Source organism: Antechinus flavipes, chromosome 1 (genome assembly GCF_016432865.1).
Source record: "Antechinus flavipes isolate AdamAnt ecotype Samford, QLD, Australia chromosome 1, AdamAnt_v2, whole genome shotgun sequence".
NCBI classification, from domain to species: Eukaryota; Metazoa; Chordata; class Mammalia; order Dasyuromorphia; family Dasyuridae; genus Antechinus; species Antechinus flavipes.
The window spans coordinates 360,598,688-360,621,861 of record NC_067398.1 but is presented as its reverse complement, the minus strand read 5'-3'; the positions used below and the strand labels follow the sequence as shown (position 1 = coordinate 360,621,861).

Genomic DNA, 23,174 nt, shown 5'->3' with positions numbered 1-23,174 from the left:
CACTTCCTAGCTGTGTGACCCTGGGTGAGTCACTTAACCCCAATTGCCTCAGCTAAAAAAACAAAAAACAACAACAAAAATTTAGTAGCTGTGTGAACCTGAATAAGTCCCTTCACCTCTTTTTATCTCAAATTTTCATACCTGTAATAGTGATGATGATGATGATGATGATGATGAAGGAAATTAAGAATTCTAAGAGGGGAGGAGAGGCTGGTTATATTCTAGGTACAAGAGCACAGTCTGTGCAATTGCATGGAAATGGAGTGATGAAATGCCAAGTTCAGAGAATAGCTATTAGGCCAGTTAGTCTGGAACATATAGAGCCTGCAAGCAGAGTAATTTGAAATAAGTCTGGAAAGACAGGCTGGAGCCTGGTTGTGGAGGGCTTTAAATGCCAAACTACGGAGTTTGTATTTTATCCCACAACACATACAGGCACCTACCTCAAAAGCTTGTTGTCAGAGTGAAATGAGACAATACATTTGTAAAGCCCCATGAAAATGTTAGCTACTATTGTTACACTGGTGTTAAAGCTACCTATTCAGAATGGGACTGAGGAAGTGCTTGGTCAGGTGAGCTGGGGATTGATACTGGGAAATTCAAGCTGAGTCAGTCAACAAGGAATTAATTCTGGATGCTGTGTTGAAGGGTTGGAATGCAAAGAAAGGCAAAAATATGGTCCCTGCATTCAAGGAATTCATAATCTAGGTAGTTAATTCAACTTATGGAAGGAATTAGTTCAAATTTATAAGAATAATCTGTTTCCCAAAAGAAAAGTGGGTAAAAAAGAGCAGTTTTCATGGGGAAAAAAAAAATCCAAGTAATTATTGCAAAAAAAAAATTGTAATTATTGTGAAAAATGTGAAAAATTGTGAAAAATGAAAAATTCCCAGATCACTAATAATTCAATATATTCAAATTTGTTTTCAATTCAATTTTATTTATTTTGTCTCCTTCCCACTGTACCTCCAACAGAACAAAAAAGAAGAAAAGAAAACCTTTACAACAGATCAATCAATAAACATTTATTTGGAGTAGCTAGGTGGCTCAATGGATAGAGCACTGGGGCTTGAAATGAAGAAAAGTTGAGTTCAAATGCATCCTCACACAAACTCACAAATGTGTGATTGTGGACAAGTCAATTAACTTCTTTTTGCCTTAATCTCTAAAGAAGGATATGGCAAATTACTCCAGTATTTTTGCCAAGAAAACTCTACAGTGTTGCTATGCCATGGTTCATGGGGTTACAGAGAGTCAGGCATGATTGAACAATTGAATAACAACAACGTGCCCAGCACTATGCTAGGAGTACATAGTCAAGGAAAGCAAATTCTGGCATTGGCTATATCCAGAAATTATGTCTCTTACTGCATGTGGAGCCCTTTACCTCTCTCTCAGGAGGTTATGTAACATGCTCCATCTTAGGTCTTTAGGAGTCATAGGTAACCACTACATTGATAAAAGTTCTCTCAAGTTTTATTGATGTGGTTGTTGAGTTTTTGTTTTTGCTTTTTTAATAATGTTGTTATTGTATAAATTGATGTCCTGGTGCTTTTCACTTCACTCTGAATCAGTTCATCAAGGTCTTCCCAATTTTTTCTCCAAAGCTGTCCATTTTAGATTTCTTACGGTGCAAAGATATTTCAGTTTATTAATATACTATAACATGTTAAGCCTTTCCCTAATAGATGTGGACTTTTTTTTTTTTAGCTGCTATTATGTTTGTTTGAGGGGTTTTGCTATTTTAAAGAGTTACTATCCGTATTTTTGTACATATAGATGTTTTTCCTCCTTCATTAGTCTGCTTTAATTATGGGATTTGATGAGATCACTGAGCCAAAGAGTATGTATGCCCAGTGTAGTGACTTTTTGGGCATAGCTCCAAATTGCTTTCCAGAATGGCTGGATAAATTAATAATTATACCAACAGTTTATTACTGGGCCACTTTTCCCACAACCCTCAAACAGCTCTCATGCTTTCTCTCTCTCTCTCTCTCTCTCTCTCTCTCTCTCTCTCTCTCTCTCTCTCTCTCTCTCTCTATCTGTCTCTCTCTCTGTCTCTCTCTCTGTCTGTAGATAGATATAGATATATATTTTTTTATCATCTTTGTCAATCTGAGGGATGTGAGGCAAGACGTTGTAAGAAATACACTTATTTTCCCCATTAGACTGTAAGCTCTTAGAGGGAAAGAACTGATTTTTTGGTTTTGGTTTGTTTTGAGGTAGATTTTTGTCTGTCTTTGTAGCCCTAGCATTCATCACAATTGCTGACACATGATGCTTAATGAATGCTTATTGATTGATTGATTCTGTAGTCTGTAAGGAGTTGGTGAAGATTTTTAAGCAGATGTATTCCATGACCAGATTTATGCATAAAAATGTGACTTTGCCAGTTGTATGCAGGCTAGATTAAAGCAGAGACAGAAAATAGAAGGTTAAAAAAAATGCCTAATAGGGAGCTATTTCCCACTCAGGAGAAAACAAGGCCAAACTGATATCGGGACAGCCAGCTACTCTGGCAAGATAAGTTCTTGCTCCCTGCCAGTAGTAATATAGCCGAGATTACAGAGGGCATCCCAGAGGGATGTGTTTTGGCCAAAGCTGCTAATTTTTTTTTTTTTTTTAATTCTTAACTCCTTTCATATTGCAGCCAACTATGATAGAGAATGGGCTAGGTTTAGGGAATGGGGGAAAGGGATGAAAGACAGAGAAAGAGAAGGCAGTGGATATAAATCCAGACTGTTTTTGAATAACTGTGTGTGTGCTGGTCGGTGGAACAGATTTAAGGCTGCTACATGGCTCAATGGATAGAGGGCTGGGCCTGGAGTCAGGAAAACCTTGATTCAAATCCAGCTTCACACATTTATTAACCATATAGTGGGCAAGTCACTTAACCACTGTCTGACTCAGTTTTCTCAAATGTAAAAGGAGCTCATAATAGTACCCACTTCCTAGGATTCTTGAGAGGTTCAAATGAGATAATATTTTTAAAGTGCTTAGCACAGTACCTGGTACATAATAGGTGCTTAATATATGTTTGTTTCCTTCTTTTCTTTCTAATTGAGGTAGTTAGACAGTGTGCTGCCTTGGAGACAGAAAATTTGAATTCCATCTTACTAATTGTATAATCTTGGACAAGTCACATAATCTCTTTAAGCCTCAGTTTCCTCATCTGTAAAAAAAATGATAATTAATAGCATCTATTTCACAGAGTTGTGAAGATCAACTGAGATAATTACATGTTCAGGCCTTTGCAAAATTTAAAAAAACAACATAATCCAAAAATGACTTTAGAAATAATTATGAGACTTTTGGGTTTATTTGCTTTTATCATAGACCTCTCTTTTCTGTTGAATTCCACAAACATTTATTGAATGGCTACTTTGTGCAAAGCATTGTGGTAGGAGTTGGAAATATAAAGATGAAAAAAGTTACCCAAATATCACCCTCAGGGTCTTTTAGCCTACTTACTTGTAGGGACATGGGAGTGGGCCCATATAAATATAATGGAAGGCAAAATCTGATAAGCCACAAAGGAGCGTTCCAGACTAGATTTTAGAAGCAGCATGAAGTAGTGGATAAAGTTTCTAAATTATGATTTTATAGAAGAAATGTGCTTGCCCAGGTAGTAAGTAGCAGTGTCAGGATTTGAACTAGAGTCCCAAAACTCCAAATTCAGTATTCTTCCCCTATGGCAAACAAGAATCACTGAGATGCTAGGAAGGATAAAAGAAGGCAGGTAAGGTATTCCCTCAGTTACAAGCAAGGAGAAAGTTATAGCTAACACAACAGAAAATAAGGAAGTAGTCATCTATTGAATAAAATCTATAAAATTTCCATTGTGCCCTGGAAATTAGGTTTGAAGGGCACTTCTTACCACAGTCTCTGCCCTTGAGGAGCATTTAAGTTAGTTGAGAAACAAAATAAACCACATAGACACGTGTGAAAAATAACCACTCACAGGAAGCATTAAACACTGAATACAGAATGAAGGGGATGGGTCATGGTGAGGGAGAACTGGAATGGTTGGAAAGGACAACTTGATCTTTATAGGTGAGTAGGGATTTGAGAGATGCCCCAAATCAGAGCAGCACTCATTTTCCCCATTAGAATATAAGCTACTTGAGGGGAAGAACTGATTTTTTTTTTTTTTTAACATCCACCATGTTTAGGAGCTGGTTAGACCACAAAGCTGTCTTTGCCGGGGCTTGAGTGGGAGTTGGGAAAGCAGTCAGAGTGTGACCATTTTTTGTCACACAGCAACAAGCTGGGCAGGCTGCCAGCCTCAGCCTCTCCTTCACAATCCAAAATGAATACAAATACAGGCCACATTGGAAACCAAACAAACAAACCTAATTAGCAAGAAGAAAATGTTGTTGGAGGTCAGGGACTGCTTGGGAAGTACAGTTAACTCTGGCTGCAGCCATTGCTTCCACCTCCCCTAATCTGTTTTAATTAGAGAAAGAAAATAGGAAACTATTGGGGGCCAAAGGAGTCAGAAGAGCACATTACACAAAGAAGTTTTCTCTTAGAAAGACACCAGGATTGGTGTCTACACTTCTGGTAGAAATGAAAAAAGTTCAGTGCTTCTAAATCTTGTTCAAAGAACACTCTCCACACATTTTTGTTTGCCAAGGTGTTTGCCGTTGAGTCGAAACCCTTTTCATTGTATGGATGAGGTCCACATATTTTCATTAGTTTTCCTCCATGCCTAATGTTGTCCCTTTTCACTTTTGCTTTCTGGAATCCCAGACTTCCTTCAAGTTCCAGTTAAAATCCCACTTTCTTCAGGAGATCTTTCTCCATCCCCATTGGATTATTTCCATTTCATTTTGCATATAATTTGTTGGTACATAGTTATTTGCATGTTGTCTCTTCAATTAGATTGTTAGATCCTGGAGGGCAGGGATTGTATTTTACTTTCCTTTGTGTCTTCAATATTTAGCACATAGAAGGTACTTCATAAATAAATGTTTATTCACACTGCCTTGTGATGATAGGATGACAGGATCATAGAGTTAGGCCTAAAAAAGTTTCTAAATGTTATCTTATCCACATCTCCATCATCCCAATTTATGAGTGAAGAAACTGAGTCCAGGATGGGTAAACTGACTTGGTCACAAAGGTAGTAAGTATCAGAACCAGGATTCCCTCTGCCCCCATCCCCCTCTCCCAAATCCAACTCACTTTCTACTTCTTTATATTGGTATAAAGCACTTAGTGCAGTGACTGGCACATAGTAGGTGCTATATAAATGTTAGCCATTGTTATGATTATTGAATACTAGCTTTGTGCCAAGTGATTGGACTCTGGAGAATATTGGAGAAGGAGAAAATGGCTCTGGAGAAGAGAGGAGAGAAAAATAACATGAAACAAAACAAGATAAAACAAGATTTAATTGTAGGACAGATATATCAGACAAACTGCAAGAATGTCAACATCCCCACCTCACCCTGAACCAGATTAAAATTGGGAAATACTTAACAAATTAGAAAAAAAAATACTCTAGAAAAAAGTGTTAAAATGTGTTTTTTCTAAGTCATGTGAAACCTTCAGGGATCCTTATGTATGGTTTAGTAACCCACACACTTCTCCCTACCTCTCTTCTCCACTGCTATTTGATGTTTTTTTTTTTTTTTTTTTTTTTTTTTTTGGCTGAGGCAATTGGGGTTAAGTGACTTGCCCAGGAGCACACAGCTAGGATGTGTTAAGTGTCTTAGGTCAAAATCGAACTCAGTCCCTCCTGATGTCAGGGCTGGTGCTCTATCCATTGTGTGCTATTTGAATTTGATGCCATTTTTTTTTTTTTTAGTTCAGGAAAGCAAGAGATCTCTGTAGGCTAGTATGATCCATACAGTACCATCCATGGCAAAGGTACTTATAGAACCTGGGCCTTGGAATCTCTGGATCTTTTTGATGGGTGGGGAAACAAAAAGTGTTTCTATATTTTTCTCAAAGTTAAACTAGAGTGATTTCCTTGGCATGGGGAGTGGGGATGGAGTGGGAGCGGAAAGCATCCAGGGACTGGTAAAAAGCTCTCTCCATTTGCTGAGGTAAACCAGAGTATGTTTGAACCTGTTCCAATTTTAGCAGTAGTGAACTATCCTGGGCTTAGTCCCAGACTGTGTAGCTGGTACTTCGGGCATTAGCGTTGGGAGTGAATAGCCACAAAGGCAAAACACTTCTTGGTAAGAGGAGGTTTTTCCATCTTTGGCTGTGGTGTAGTGGAAAAAGTCAGAGGATTTGAATTTAAATCCTTACCTACTTACCTACTCTTGAGTTTTGTGACCCCAGGAAGGCCATTTCCTAATCTTGTATTTTGTTTACTAATGTATAATATAAAGAGATTATGTGATCTCTACTGTCCCTTCTAATTATAAAAACTTTGATCTCATGGACTGATAACTCTGAAGAACTGTCTAACTTATCTTTTTATTTTAAAACTTACCTGATTTTTTTTTCTTGTATCAGAGCATTGTTTTGTCAAATGTGGCTTCTATATATAAGTCATTAACTAGGACTTGACAATGTTTTATAACACAAAGATATTTATTATAATGGTATTATCAGAAAAGAAGTTTGACCTGCATAACACCTTTTTTTCTTCTAAGGAGTTCTTAGCTCTTTTGCCTGTTATCACATTAACCTTTTGAGAAGAAGGAACAAGAACAACCTGTTATATAGATAGACATGTAGAGGTAAAGTGATTGGCGCTGAGTTAGTTACTAATCAGAACAAAGTGCCTAATTCCCTAGCCACTGATATAACTATTTCCTGTTTCTTTCTCAATCAGGGTTACAGTTCAGATACAGGGCTTATCCATATTCAGTTTTGCAGTTTGGGTCTGAAAAACAATTGTTATTTAGTTATGTCTGACTCTTCATGACTCCAATTGGGGTTTTCTTAGCAGAAATACTGGAATGGTTTGCTGTCATTTCTTTCTCCAGTTCATTTTACAGATGATAAAACAAAGGCAAGCAGGGTCAAATGGCTTGTCCAGGGTCACATAGCTAGGAAGTATTTAAGTCTAAATTTGAACTCAGGAAGATGAGTCTTCCTGCTTTCAGGCTCAGCACTCTATCCACTGTATCTATGCACATGCTGCTCATAGAGTAATAGTGTTACTCTACAGGAACTTTAAGAATGTCTGGATATTGCTGTGCTGTGTACTGTTGGTGTCAAACTCAGATACAAATGGCTCCCTAAAACTGGCACGTTGACGTAGAAAACAACAAATTAACATTATCTCTGTTATATTGTATTTTATTTATTTTGTTAAGTATTTCCTGATAATATTTTAATTTGGTTCTGGCTGTGAGTTTGACACCTCTGCTATATACAATTCAAATAGCTGGTGTTATAACAATGTAGAAAACTGCAATACTGGCTGGATGTTACAGTATAAGAAACAGTAATGATACTTAGGGGCTAAGATACAGGAAACTAGAACAATGTCTGGGTGTTAATATACTGCATATAACATTAGTGTTCGAGGGTCAGTAGTCAGTATAGAGGTTACTGTTAGGGAAAATGAAATAATGCTTTGGGACCTGGGAGTTATGTTTTGGGAGCAGTTATAATAAATTGCTTTAGGGTTAAATGTGCAGAAAGCATTCATAAAGTCTGAATGTCTCTGTGTAGAAAAACCACAATTATTCCTCTGTCTCTCTGTGCAATTAAAACAGAACTCAATTTATACACACCTTTCCAAGAATACTTCTGCTGCATAATTCAAAGTCCACCTGTTATAAAAAACTACAAATATTTTTGGAAAGAGGTAGAGAAGATAAAGGCTCAGTCAACCATTCTTTCTTTTTACTTTTCTCTCTTTCTCTGTTTCTATGTTTCTCTCTTCCTCCCTCCCTCTTTCTATTTCTTCCTTCCTTCCTTCTCTCTCTCCCTGCTTTTTCTTTCCTCCCTTTCTCCCCTTTCTTTTTTCCTTCCTTCCTTTCCTTCCTTCCCTCCTTCCCTCTTTCCTTCCTTCCCTCCTTCCCTCTTTCCTTCCTTCCTTCTTTCCTTTCCTCCTTCCCTTCTCTCTTTCCTTCCTACCTTCCTTCTTTCCCTACCTCCTCCTTCTTTCCTCCCTTTCTTTCTATTTTTCCTTCCTTCCCTTTTTCCTTCCTTCTTTCCTTCTCTTCCTCCCTCCTTCCTTCTTCCCTTTTCTCCTTTCTTTTTTCCTTCCTTCCTTCCCTTTCTTTGCTTCCCTCCTTCCCTCTTTCTTTTTTCCTTTCTTCCTTCTTTCTCTCCTTCCTTCTTGGCATTCTTTCTTCCTTCTTCTCCTTCCTTCCTTCTTTTCCTCCCTTCCTTCACTCTTTTTCTCTCTTTCCTCCTTCTCCCCCCCCCTCCTTTTCTCTCTTTCTTCCTTCTTCCCTACCTTCCTTCCTTTTCTTTCTTTTAGGCAGTGGTCATGGTCCCTTGGCTCACTCATAGGGTCTCCAGACCAAAAAGAGTGTAGATCCTTTGTTGAACATGCTACCTTGGTGTAAGTCACATTTCCCTGTTTTTTCTTCAGCACTTGTTAAGTACTTGCCTTTTGGGGGCTGTAGTGTCTTTTGTCAGCTCTTGGGCATATATATACTCTCAGATCTTCTGGTGAGGTGACATTGAACTTCCCTGGGATCCTCTCTTTTCTTCCTGCCAGTGCAGAAGGAACAGCCAAGATTTCACCCCCTGAGGTGAAAGCTGAAGATTTATGTCGCTGTCTCTCCTCATTGCCCTTGAGCTACATCCTGACTTGAGGCAGTTTTATTGTTATGGCTTATTTTTCAATCTCAGGCTTAGCTGTAGACTTGCCATCTTTTTGAAATTGCCCCATCCCCTGCTGCATTTGGGTCTAGCACCCTGCATAGCCCTCTGATTACAAAGTAGAGCCAATTTAATTATCTGGTAAACATTTCTGGGTCCTAGCACTGTGTAGAGGAGGTTACACGAGTAACAGAAGACAGGGTTTCTTCCCTTGAAGAAGAAAGCATTGTATTAATGAGGACAAGACTAGAGGATTATGGAAAATAAGCTTGATGTGATGGTGGTTGTAGAGAAAGTCTGAACTGTGAGACCTTGAAGTTTAGGTTGAGGAACTTAGACATGGAAGAGCTTGATTCAATTCAGCAAACATGTATTAGTCATCTGATATTTGCTAGTCAGAGGGAGGCAGAAAAATTTTAAAACAACACCACAAAACCCAGTTTCTGCCCCCAGGATCTTAGAGTCTACTAAGGGAGTGTGACATGAACACAAATAATTGAAGTACAGGGTCAGATAGGGGGACAAAGAAGTGATTCAACCAAAGTGCTCTAAAAAAATCAAGGAGGGAGGGAACATTTTCAGTTGAGGTAACAAAGAAGAAGATAAAGGAAAAGAAGGGAGGTTCGGACAATTATGTGGCTTCCATGCAGAACAACAGTAGAATGACTTGATTTTCTCATCCTTAAAATGAGGGAGTTGCACTTCTGAGATTCTTTCTACTTTTCCACAATGCTCAAGAGTTTAGCGTTGCAATTTTTTCTCATCTTCTCATTCTGACCCTGAAATATGTTGGTGTCACATTAGGGTATGGAGTGGCTGTTTGGGGAGATGGGGGAGGACTAGGAATTTAGGTAACCAAATGAACCAGATATATCTAGACAAGAAAGGGGTTCCAGTCAGGGGGTCATCAAAAGTGACATCAGAGAACAGAGATAATGAGTCTTCCTCCTAGGGCAGAGGTTGTTTTCACTTTGCTATTTTTATCCTTTCAACTTGACTGCTCTCATCTCTCAGATTGTTTACGGCCAAGGTTAGAGAGAGAAAAAAGACCTTTGGATGAATCTTGCTCATGACTAAAGTAGAAATGTTAGAATTGTGTTAAAAATAGGGACAGTATGGGGTTTAAATAGTATGAGGATAGGGCCTTTCAGACTCTTCTGATGACAGTTGATAACTGAGTGGGGCTTGTGTCCATGACAAATAAGACAAGGAGAATTCTTGACATGGGAGCTAATTATTCAGTTCAAGTATTTTCTAAATAATCATTCATTTTTATATAGCATTTTGAGGTTTTCAAAGTACTTTTCATCCATTCTTTCAATTGATCCTTAAAATAATTCAATGAAATAGAGATGTCAATATGATTGTTTCTATTTTACAGTTGAGGACACTGTAAAGTCAAGTGACTTGATTAAAATCATTTGACTGGTGACCAAACTTGGACTTCAACTGAGTTTTGCCTCCCAACCCAACATTACTTCTGCTACCCCAAATGTTACTTCTCTGCTCTGTGCTGGGGATACAGGGAAGCATTTATTAAGGAACATAGGTATAGAAGATACTTAACAAATACTGGTTAATTGATTGGTCTAGCATTGGTCTTATAGCAATCAGTCAATTCCCCAAAATGAAATAGTCTCTGCCTTCAAGGAACTTAATTTTTTTATCAGAGAAACTACATATACAAATATAAGGATTTATAAAACATATTCAAAAGCAAATGAAAGAATTTTTTGGGCAGGGAGATGTATTAGCATCTGTCAGGATCGGGGGAGAAGTCAGGGAAAAATCTCATGAAGAATGTGCTATAAAGAAGGTTAAATATTCTCATAGGTGAAGACAAGAAATGAGTGCATTCCATGTGGAAAAGCACAAGATGGAACATAATGCCATATGTGTTCTTGTTGTTGTTCCTTCGTTGGGAACAGAAAGAAGGTCAGTTAGAGAGTGAGTTGAAGGAGAATAATTTATAATAAGGCTGGAAAGGTAGGTTGGAGCCAGGCTGTGAAAAGCTATAAGTACTCTGAAATGTTTATTAAATGAATAAATATAAGAGATAAATGTATTCATTGCCTTCAAGGAATAATAGTCTTGCTTTGTCAATAATGTTAAGGGAGGATCTGTTTCTTAGTTATTTTTTCATATTTTATAGTGGGTGGTACTAAATAGACACTCCATGAAGGTTTGTTGAATTGTCTTAGAGAATAATTAAGTGCAAAGCTCTAGGGTAAAAAGTATCAGGAAACCTGAGAAGATCTGGATTGAAATTCTATGCTGAAATATGCTGGCTGTATGACTGACTCTTGGAAAGTTACAAAGCTCTTAGTGCCCCTGGAAAAGCTAAAAAGCTGAGAAAGTTATAGAGCATCTGTCATTCATACCTAATTGAAGAATTCCTTATAGTAATTCCCAGTGAAATCAAAATTCTGGACAAATATTAAAAAGCTTTGTGGATATTGACTAGAAATATAATAAGATTTCCTAGAGAAAAAATATTGATAGATCATTGCAGGCTTGTGTAGTCAGAAAGAGCCTTCATCTGTTTTAACAGAGAAGCTGTGGTTGTTAAAGTCTTAAAATATAAAAGGGAGGCCTAGAGAATAATGCAGAAGAATTCTAACTAGATGGTAAAGGAAATGGGGAGTCACTGTACCTTCTTTAGCAAAGGAGCAACACAATAAAAGTAATGTTCCAGATGTTACTGCTATGTGCAGAGACAAGATCTAGAACATAGGACAAGGAAGTAGAAGAGGATCCCCAAAGGATTAGATCTAGAACTGGGAAAGTTCAGTGAATTTTAAGAGAAAGATTGTCTAATGAATTCTCTCTTAAACTCCAGCAGTTTTTCTCAGATCTCCTTCTTTATTTCTCCAAAGAAGGGACAATGCTTCAGAGAAATCAAGAAGAAGGAGATCTAAGAAAATGTCCTGGAATTTAAGAGAGAATTCATTGGATTTGGATTTGGAAACCAAATTCCTGGTAGTTCAAGAATTAATGAACATATAAATAGAGACTATAACTACAGATAGCTCTTGGAATTTGGCAGCAGAACAAAAGAGATGAGGAAATAGGTAGAGAGGACAACTGGGTTAAGAGGGGACATATGTTTGACCTTATTTTTATTATGAGAAAATCCAGGCATGCTTATTTGTCAGAGTTGAAATACTGGAGAAGAGAGGGATTAATTATTAAATTGAGGTTCTGGTGGAAGTGGGAAGAACCAATTTATTAATGTTATTGAGAAATTGAAAATTATAATATTGGGGAAAAGTTAATAAGGAACCCAAAACCTCAAGCACCAAAGTGCATTTTTCAGGCTTAGAGACAACTTACTGACCATGATTGGCTGCCATATCAGCCTCTTGTAACAGAGATTATACTAACTTGCAGATAGCTACTTACCCCAGGAATGGTAGACATTCACATCAGGATCTCGTAGTCAGCCATTTGGGATGAGTTCCTGCTGGGTACTTTGTGCACTCCAGAAATTTTGTGGAATATAGATACAGGGCTAGTCACAGTTCACAGTGATAGCTGGTATGATTTCTGTATTCACCTCAAGATTTTATGAATAATTTTTTAAAAAATACTTTATTGTATTACTTCTGAAGATAATACAAAGGTTACATCAAATTTCTAGGTGGAGATAATTCCTGTGTAGAAACAAGGTAAAACAATCCATCATTTAGGAGTAACATTAAAAAAAAAAAAAAAAATCAGAGTATATCCAAAGGAGTATGGTTAGGATCGTGAAAGTACTTGAGATAATGACATAGGAAGATCTTTTGAAGGAATTGGGCATGTCATAGTTACCTTCAAGTTTTTAAAGGGGACTCACACACTAAAGGGATCAGCTCAGTTCTGTTCAGCTAAAGAGGATAGAATTGTTACCAGTGGATGGAAAGTGTGCCTCGAAATAAGGAAAAACTTACCACCAACTATTTATCTCAAAGTGAAATGGGCTCCTTTGACAGGTAGTTATTTCCCTTTTGGAGGAGCTTTCCGAGTTAAAATTGGGTGGCTGCTTGTTCCATGTGTTGGAGATGGCATTTTTCTGCAGGGCTGAGTTAGATTAGCCCTTGAAGCTCCATTCTAATGATGACATTGCAATTTTCTGATAGATAGATAGAAGCGTATGCCATAGAATATTGGCAGGTGGTATGGTAGGAATTATCCCCAAAGGAGTAAATGTGAACTGGAATGTTTCATGCTGTGACTCTATTTCTATTTTCTCTTTTAGAATGGCAACAAAGACAACTCTATGGACATGTTGGGTACTGATATCTGGGCTGCCAATACCTTTGATTCTTTCCGGTAAGTTTATATTTCTTCTGATTTTAGGAGAGAGTGTTATTTTTCTGTTCTTCCTCTTCTGGCGCCCTATATATAGTGAATTTAGTGCTTTGCATTCAGATATTCAACTTGCTTCATTTCCCTCTTGTCCTAGGAAAGATATAGGGACTTAGATCTAAGCAAAGACTGGATGGCCACTTAATTCTAATATAGAGAGAATTCTCTTTCTAACACCAAATGGACTCAATGACCTCTCTCTCAATCCCTTTCTAACTCTATTTTGTGAGTTGGAGTTCAACTTTTTACTGCTCTTATGATTCCCAGTAGGGCTAGACTGGTGCTGAGTAGAAGGGACAGGTTCAATAGGAAGCATAGCAAGGACACAGAAGAAAGGGGAAAGAAAAATTAGAAAGGACATAAGATGTAGATGAAGAGAGTCAAATCAGGGAGAAAAAGAAGTAGAAGCAAAAAGAAAAAATTAGAAAAATAGAATGTAGATAAAGAGGAAAGGGAGAGAAAAAAAAGAATAAGGGAAAAAAGCAACGGCAAGTTGTGGGGTTTTTTGAAAAGATATCTTTAAGCTTTTCTTGTTTCCTTTGTGCAATCTAGAATGTTCTCTATACCTACTGGATTCTGTTTTGAGAGAATGATCACAGGATCATTGAATATAAGAATTATAAGGAATTTTACCTATTATGTACTCATATTACATGTCAAGAAATTGAAGTCTACCACATAGTAACATAAATCACATAATAAATGGCAAAACTAATACTTAAACTCAGGTCTTCTGACTCCAACTTAAATGCTTTTGTAATATTTAACATATTTATTAAGTTCCTACTATCAGCAAGACATGATGATAAAAAAAAAATCACACAGGTCCAGCTCTTAAGGAATTTGAAGACATGTAAATAACTAATACAAATGAAAAAATGATAAATGCAAAGGAGAAATAAAACAAAAGTAATATAAGAAATTTGAGAAAAGAGATGTCATTTGCATCAGGGGGAAGAAAGGTCAGGAAAGGCTTCATGGTGGAGCTAACGTCAAAGTTGGGCCTGGAAGAAAAGGAGATCTCTTTAACTTGCAAAGAGTGATTGGAAAATGGTCAGTTCTGGGCACGGTACGTGGCAGAACAACAACAGAAGACAAAATGTCTATTTTTACTAAAATTACAGGAAGATGAGGAGTAGAAACTAAAAAGATTATGTTGGAACCATATTGTAGGTTATTGATTGCCAAGATCAAGAGTTTCTACTTTACTTAGTAGGTAATAAGAGCTACATAAAATTTTTCAGTGGAGAAATGATATGATATGAACAATGGATGTAAAAGATTATTTAGGTTGCTGTAGAAAGAGTAGATTGGAGAAGAATTTATTGGTGGTTGGAATGCCTTTTAAAAAGCTTCTGTAATCTCCTTCATGCCCATTCTGTAGCCTACATTTAGTTAAGGCAATAATCTGGTCCCTCTATAATCCAATTTCTTTTTCACCCTTAACGGTTTGATATGGGACCTGCAAACCCAATTCCACGGGAAGGTCTGAAATGTCTGCAAACATCCTTTCCTACACATACTCTGAGAAGAGAAAGGAATTTTCTTGTGGAATTTTAATTTTTTTTATATGTTAGGGAAAAAGGGGACATGAGAGTGTGATAGGCAGTCCTAAAAGACTTTCTTTCCCCTGGCTTCTCATGAGGAATTAAATTAATTGTGTTTCCGGGAAGGAAAATCACATCTGTCCCTTCCCTCTGGAGTTAAGAGTTGGCAAGCTTATCTAAATGTTACCACTTTTGTAGTAGTAAGCTCAGCTCTACCCTCTTGAAAGTTTTCTTTGCTAACTATTCCGTTTCTTACCAATTTTCCCATCCCTCCTTTCTGAACTCTCAGAGCATGTGATCTATCTTACACATTTTTGATCTTGGTTATTCTGCTTGATTGTGCATGGTAATTTATTGTCCTGTAGAACCGTAGAACTTTGATGATTGTTTGAGGATCATTGAAGGTCAACCTTTTAATTGTTTCATGTGAGTTAATCTTGTGCCCCCATGTGAAAGATCATTAAAGGCATTTCAGAATGCTTAAATGAAGAGTAGCCTGGGCTTTAGAAAGTAGGTGAAGAATTTGGGAAACTGATCACAAGCTTGACACAAGCTTAAATGTAATTAATTTTTCTGTTATCTGGACATATGTTAGGGCTCACTCTTTGCCAAAGCAAAATTCCCTAATATCTTCTTAGATTGCCTTAGTGATACTTTCATCATTCAAAAGGTAGAAAAGACAACAAGGGGAAAATATACCTTGTACCTAATTCTCACCATCAGTTTGTTTGTCTGGTTGGAAATTATTAGAATATTTTAGGGCAGTGAATACTTTTCCTTTATAGTTTGTGACAGGGTCGAGGGGACGTGCCTCTAAAATGTATCCTAGGTTTTGGCAAAGCAGATTTAAAAAGGTTCAGAAGAGGAAGAGTTAGGGTAGACTTAATACTAAACAGGAAAAAGTATTCCAAGAGGAATGGGATACTCTCAAGACTGAAATTCTGAAGATTCAGAGGAAAACAAATCCAGTGAAGAGGAAAAAGAATCATTGTCTGAGGAAAGTGATGTGGATGCACAGGGAATTCATCAAGCAACTTAGATTTTTAAATTATAAGTACAGAAGACAGGAAGCAAGGACAAGTAACAGGATTAATTTAATTTAAGAATTTTGGAGTATGTCAGGATTCTATAAAAATAGTATCCATAGTGCTAAAATTAAGAATGAACTAAAGTTGGCAAAGGAAGCTAAGTACAACCAAAAATGTTTTGAGTTGTTGCTAGCTTTTTGTTGTTTATTTTATAGCTATGGAAAATGTTTGAAGGGAAAGAATAAGACACCACTCAGAATGGAAAGACTGATGATAACTGACAGAGAGAACATAGTTTTTCTTGTTTCTTCCTTCACTTCAGTTTTTTTCCCCCTTGCAAAGAGGGGAAATGATGGAACCAAAGACAGTAATGTTTGTTATTTAGTCATTTTCAGTCATGTCTGATTCTTCATGACCTCTTTTTGAAGCTTTGTTGGCAAAAATACTGGAGTGGGTTGTCATTTTTTTCTCTAGCTCATTTGACAGATTAGGAAATTGAGGCCAGTAGGGACTTTTACTTGCCCAGGGTCACACAGCTAGTGTCTGAGGCTGCATTTGAACTCGTCTTCCTGATTCCCGTCCTGCTATTCTATCTGCTGTGCTACCTACGTGCCCCAAGTAGAACAAATAGCAAGAGATTATTTCATTAACCTTTATGATTTCAATTCACCTAGCCTGTGTAAACTACTCCTTCCAGATTGAAAAAAACTAAGGGATGTGATTTTTCTGCCCCTCATTTGCAGAAATATATTTTTTTTAAATAACAGCTTGAAATTGGGCAAAGTGCCAAAGGAGTGGACAAGGACAAATTCTCTACCAAGTTTCAAAAAAGGGAAGAATAGTCTGCAAGCTATAGAACATAGAGCTTAAAAAAATCTAAAATAAATCATTAAGACAAAGTTAATAAACATTTGGCAAAAAAACATATCTATAACTTCATCCTACTTAATGTCAATCTAGCAAAAGAAGTGGTGATTACAAAGATTTGGCATGAATTTGTCAAGGGTATACTTTATTTCCATTTTTGACAGAATTTCTAAAGTAACCTAGATTTTGGCAAAACTTTTAATAAAATATAATCATTCTTGTAGAAAATATGAAGAGAAGATTAAACAATGATGCAACTAGATGAATTTGCAATTGTGTGAATGACCAGATTCAGAATATTAATTAGTGGTTCAGGGAAATGTTTGGCCTTGAACTGTTTAACATTTTTATCTGTGATTTGGATAAAGGTAGAGATTGCATGCTTATCAGTTTGCAGATGACACAAAACTGTAACACACAGAATAAGGGAAAAAAATTCTGCTAGATTAAAACACAAAGTTCAATCTAAAAGGATGAATTTCAATAGAAAAAAATGTAAAATTTTCTCCTTAGGTTCAAAAACTAATCTCATATGCAATATTCATAAGTATAGAATGAAGAAAATTATACTTTGGGGGAAAAAAGATCTGAGGGTTTTAATGGGTCACAAGTTGATGTGATCTTGGGCTACATTAAAAGAAGCACAATTGGCACTGTCACCTCTCTTATCCTGAATACTATCCTATTTATTTAACCTAAGAGTCTATTAGCATTTTTGGCCACCATGTCCATAGTGATGATTCATGTGGTGTTTTTAATATATTAAAACCCTTAAGTAATTTTATATTAATTGTGGTATACTTTTATGTCCTCAATCTTGTAACTTTTAGAGTATATTTTTAATCACTATTTAATATATTGCATTGAAATTTATTTCATATCATCTTATTAGATATGGTCCAACATTCTAACCCATCAACATCTTCAAATACTTATTCTATCATTTGGCGTGCTAACTATAACTTCAACCTACTTAATGACAATTTTCTTATACAAAATAGATTCAAAGGAAGCTTCTTTCTACATCCCACTTAAATATGCCTTTTAAATCAGAATCAGTCTTTTAATACTAGTTATTAAGTTTAATCATTCTACTAGTTCTGAATTCTAATTTTTATCTTATCTCTCCATGTTGTATATAATATTATTAGACCATGCCAAATGTCTGCTGAAATTTGGTTATCCTTTATCTGGGGTTCTTTATTTACCAGTTTTGTTTTTTATCAGACATTTGACATATCCCTTTTTTATTGAACCACAAATTCACCAACAATGACTCAGCAACATTCAGAAGATTTTTCATCTGCCTCGTATGTAATTTTTCAAGAGTTGATGATGATTTGGAATTATTGAGAATTCTGCAAAGCCTTTAAAAAAAATTTCACTTATCTTGGGTTTTAATTCCCAATTATCCACTTATGCCCTAGACTTCTCAGCCTGAAGATAATTCTCCTTAGTAAGGTAACAAGAATCAAAATAAGAAATGAGTAGCCCTACCTTCTCTCCATAATCCATAATCCATGATCCTTATCACCATCTCATTCAACCTCATACCACAAACATAGCATTAAAGGTCATTTCAGTTTCTATTAGAATTTATTCTGTCTCAAGATCTGGTCTTTAGCATTGCCTAACTCCCTTTCCAGAGATTGCCAGCTCTTTGTAATACACCATGATGCCCAATGAAAGAATGTTTTTATAATTAGACTTTATACTTAAAGAACTCAATTTAACTAATCAAGCTTTTATAATCAATCAGCGAGTACTTATTAAGCACTAACTGTGATCCAGGTTTTGTGCTAGATAAAAATATAAGGATATGATACATACATACAAGATAGATGTAAAGAATAAAACAATCTTTATTCTCAATGAGCTTATATTTCAAGAACTTATTATGTGCCCAACATTGAATTAAACACCAGAAGGTGTAAAAACAACTTGGACACTACTCTTTAGGAGAAACTGGGGAGAAAAAAGACAAACAAGCATGAAGTAATAGGTGAAGAAGATAATATATAATGAAGAACTGAAATGTGTGATATGGTCATTTTGAGTACAAGTTGATATAATCAGGAAACATTAAAAGAATTAGAGAAAGGGTTATTTGATATGGGCTGGAATCATAAGGGAAAGTAGAATTTCTCAGAGATTCACAAGAACCTTACAGACATCCTTTCATTCAGCTCCTTTAAGAGGCAGTTTTCAGATGTGAAGAAACTGAGTCAGAAAACAGAAACGATTTAATCCATTATCAATGACCAAAAATAAGTAACTTTTCCACAAAGAAGGTAAATTGGAAGGAAAAATAAAGCCATCAAAGTGATACATATTCATTGCATAAATGAACTATTTTAAAAAAGAAAATCCAATTAGGCGCATCCTTAGGGGAGAATATATTCCCCACTGCCTTGCTCAAAGCAAAAGCAGCATCTCTAACTCTAACTACTCAGCTCTACTTCTGCCTTTCTGTAGGTGGGCTGGCTGGGATCAGCAGAAGTCCATCAGACTCCCATCTATACCTCCTTTCTAGATTCACAGCTCCCTGTCCAAGTCATGGTTCACCTGAGTTCACCTCGGAGTAGCTGTCTATCTCGGAAGAATGTTGCCATCTCGTGGCTTTGCCTAGAAATTGCATCTCCGAGGAGAAAATCTGAAATACAAGGCTATGCAAGGATCAATGTCAAATTATCAGTGCATATGTTTTAAAAAATAAAAAGCTTTAAAAATATTTTTAAAAATAAATAAATAAATTTAAAAAGAAGTCGTACCTTCCTTTAAACTCATTTTGGAAATTTAAACTCATCTTGGAGCAGAGTGTAAAACTTGGAAATTCCACACAGCACCAGAAGTCAGATGGGAAATTCATCCCCCTGGAAAGAATGCTGCCCCCAAGGATCCACTTTTTCAGAACAACCCATTCCTCCTACACAAGGGCTTGCAAATAGTTTGCCTTTGTGCAGAGTGGGTGATGGGTGCATGGCTCCCTGCTGCTTTGAAGAAACTAGAGAGGGTGTTTGGAAGGCTGTAATGGCCCTGCATGATGAAGTCCAGTACATTAGAGAATATTTATTATGAAGGCAGAAGGACTCATCCCTGATTCTCACTATGCCTCTGTGACAGAGAGAAAGATGTTTAACTTCCATGAATCTCATTTTCCTCATTTGTTAAAAATAATAATAATAAATAAAGGTGGTGTTATGAACTAGGTTTGAGATTGACTCTAACTCTATGTCTCTGACTTTACACCTGCCTCTAACTCAATATTTGCAAGGTGAGTTTTCCTTAGCTAAATGGCTTAGTGCATAGAGCACCAGGCCTGGAGTCAGGAAAACATGGATTCAAATCCAACCACAGACAATAGCTTTCTGACCCAGGGTAAGTCATTTAACCCTGTTTGCCTCAGTTTTTTTCCATCTGTAAAATGAGCTAGAGAAGTTACCCAAACATTTTTGCCAAGAAAATCCCAAAGGAGGTCACAAAGAATTGTACCCAACTGAAAAACATTGATTGATTGAACATGTCCTATAAAGTCATCTTGTTATTCTTGTAATCTTACTTGTTACCACTATAGCTTATTAATTCCCCTCCTAAAATGTGTCACTCAGAGATGTATACAATCCTCCAGATTTGATGTGAACAGGGCAGAAATTTAGAAGCATCATTACTTCCTAATCGTGTAAATTATTCCTTTCTTCAGTCTGCCTGTAAAATTACATTAATTTTTTTTGGTTACCACATCGCATTTGTTATATTTGATTTGCCTCAAGGCCTTCCATGTGTTGAAGAAGGACTCATGAAATAATATTGTTTAAAAGAATAAATGGACCAATTGTCCAAGATTTGGAGAGGAACATTAATCTCTCTTGAGTAGGACTGAAACTGATGTAGGAATACTTATTAAGTTAATTTCTTAGACCAGAGGATACTGGAAAATCGTCAGTGAAGGAACCTAGATATATCATGCTGTATTGTTGTTTTCTTTATAGAATAGGTGAATAAAGCAGCATTTACAATGGTGATGTTGGCGTAAATGTGTTCCCGAAATAATAGATGCCCCCATTCATCCTGGGCATCCACACACTTACCCAAGACTAAGAAAGATCATTCAGTGGTGATCTTATATAGTTAAAGAGCTGCAGAGTAATTTGTAGTTAGACCAGGGAAGAATAGAAGAAAATGAAAAGACCTCCAACTACACAGAGAATAATAGAGGCAGCAAGATTGAACTTGAAGCTATGTTCAACTTTAATAGGCATTTATTAGACATCTGCTGTATGCCTGGAGAGGTGCTTGAAATACAAAAATAGAAATCAATTCTTGCTTCTCAAGGGAAAGATACATGCATGCAAATGAATATAAACAGGAAGATCAAGGAATGCTGCATGGTGGAGATAGCACAAGCTGATCCTTGAAGACAGATTCTGAGAGATGAGAAAGGAATCATTCCAAGCATTAAGGAGGACCTAAACAAACACTAGGAAGTAAGAAAAGGAATATCCATTTTGGAGAATAGTATGAAGTTATGTATTCTACTTTGGAACGTAGAGTGTATGAAATAAGACTGGAAAAGGAAAGGGGGCATGATGTTATGAAGAGTCTTAAAACCCAGGCTAAAAAGACACCTCAGGGAATTCATTTTACTACTCCATTCTTTGTTTATTCCATCAGTTTTCCCATTTTTGTGACTTCTTGATCACTCCAGATTTTCTTTCATGATCTTGGTTCCTATGTGAGCAGAGTGTGATAGAAAGATCATGGGATTTAGAATTAAAAGACTTATTTGAACCACACATTAGCTGTATAATGTTGGGCAAATCCCTTAACCTCTCTGAGCTTGAATGTTTATGTCTGTTAAATGAGACCAGATTTCAAAGAAGAGGAAAAGGAAGAAAGAAGGAAGGAAAAGCCATGGAAGAAAAGACTCGGGGAACATGTGATAACTCTTCATGTATCCAAAAGCCTATCTTGTGGAAGAAGAATAAACATAATTTGTTTTGCCTCAGATGGAAGAACCATTATCCATAGATGGAATTTACAGACACACCAATTTAGGTTTAATATGAGGAAAAACTAACAAACTGTCTGAAAGAATAATATCTGCCTTAGGAGGCAGTCAGTAGGTTCCCTGTCCTTGTATGTTTTCAAATAGAGATTGGATGACACTTTTCAAATGTCTTGCCATATTTGGGAAATGGGTTTCCTACTGAAGAACTTCCAGCAAGGTAAATCCCCAGGTTGTTATTATCCTATTGTTGTCTCCTATTGTAAATGGGCTGCACAGACAGACAAAATCTGTGTCTTGTGAGGAGGACATGAAAGTGTGTCTGCTGTGAACAGGCCATAGAGAGGTGGTCACCACTGAGGCAGAAGCTTGCACTCAACTGAGGACTTACATGGTTCTTAAGAATTTAGGAGAGGGGGGCAGCTAGGTGGTGCAGTGGATAGAGCACCAGCCCTGAAGTCAGGAGGACCTGAGTTCAAATACAGCCTCAGACACTTAATAACTTCCCAGTTGTGTGACCCTGAACAAGTCACTTAACCCCAACTCCCTCAACAACAACAACAACAACAAATTAATAATTTAGGAGAGGGTGAAATACAACTTTCATACATGCTAGAAACACCTCCAACCATTACCTTTCTTTTTCTTTTATAGATTGTATTTGCTAAAAGAGAACAAAATGGAAATTTTCATTCTTTTTTTCTCTCTCTTTTGCTCTTGCTTCTGACTCAGATGTGGAAAAGGAAAGTTGGAAGATGGGGAAGGAATTAACTTAAACGACATAGAGAAGGTCCTCCCTGCCTGGCAGGTATGTATACAGACAGGTGATGTCTCCTTTTGGAGGCCCCCATTGGTGAGGGAATACGTGGTGCAGAGTGAATGACTTTGGGAAGTTTTAAAATTCTGACAATGCTTGTTGTGGTTTTTTGAGATGATGAAAAAGTCAATTAATTGTTTTTGTACATATATATATATATATATATACCAATATATACTAATTGTTTTTGGTAATTGTGTGTGTGTGTGTGAGAGAGAGAGAGAGAGACAGACAGACAAGACAGACACAGGGAGAGACAAAGAGACAAAGACAGAAACATAGAGAGAGACAGAGGTAGAGAGAGAAAATGTAAACAGTGCCAATGGATCACTCAGATCTTGTGCCTTCAGCCTGAAATAGGTAAGACTAGGCAGCCACCTCATTGATGGAGCATTTTCCAAGTACCGTGCTGGGGTGAATGGAATTGTTGCAATTTCTTAAGTAGGTGGAATTAGTTTTTAAGCTTTTAAAAATTTCAGATTGTCACTAACACCTCCAATTGCCTGTGGTACTTGGTAAGCCTCAGGAGCCGATTTGTTTCCACTTTGTGAATCAGGCCAAATCCCAGTAGGTGGAGAGAAGCTTGCAAATACACATTGTCTGTACCATCAAAGGATCTGGAGATTCACAAAAGCAGCAGCAAAGGCCAAAGGGGTGCATATTTGTCTTGTTATGAAATATTCAGTGCACTAGACAGTTCTAGAAGGAATTATCAATAATTGCATTGTTCCTCCTGACTCTCTACCCTTTCCTGCCTTGTGCATATTTTATTTTATCTTATTTATTCAGTGTATCCTTCCTATTCATTCTTTGTC

The 23,174-nt window shown here is 36.8% G+C and overlaps 1 protein-coding gene across 2 annotated transcripts in view; it reads left to right on the top strand.

Annotated features, from left to right (window-relative positions):
* Nucleotides 1–23,174, top strand: part of CTIF (cap binding complex dependent translation initiation factor) — a 478,113-nt gene that overhangs the window by 155,298 nt on the left and 299,641 nt on the right. For both annotated transcript variants that reach the window (XM_051969645.1, XM_051969644.1), the window contains exons 5-6: nucleotides 12,986–13,059; nucleotides 22,275–22,350. In XM_051969645.1, coding sequence (XP_051825605.1) covers nucleotides 12,986–13,059; nucleotides 22,275–22,350 — 150 coding nt within the window. The remainder of the gene's footprint in view (nucleotides 1–12,985; nucleotides 13,060–22,274; nucleotides 22,351–23,174) is intronic.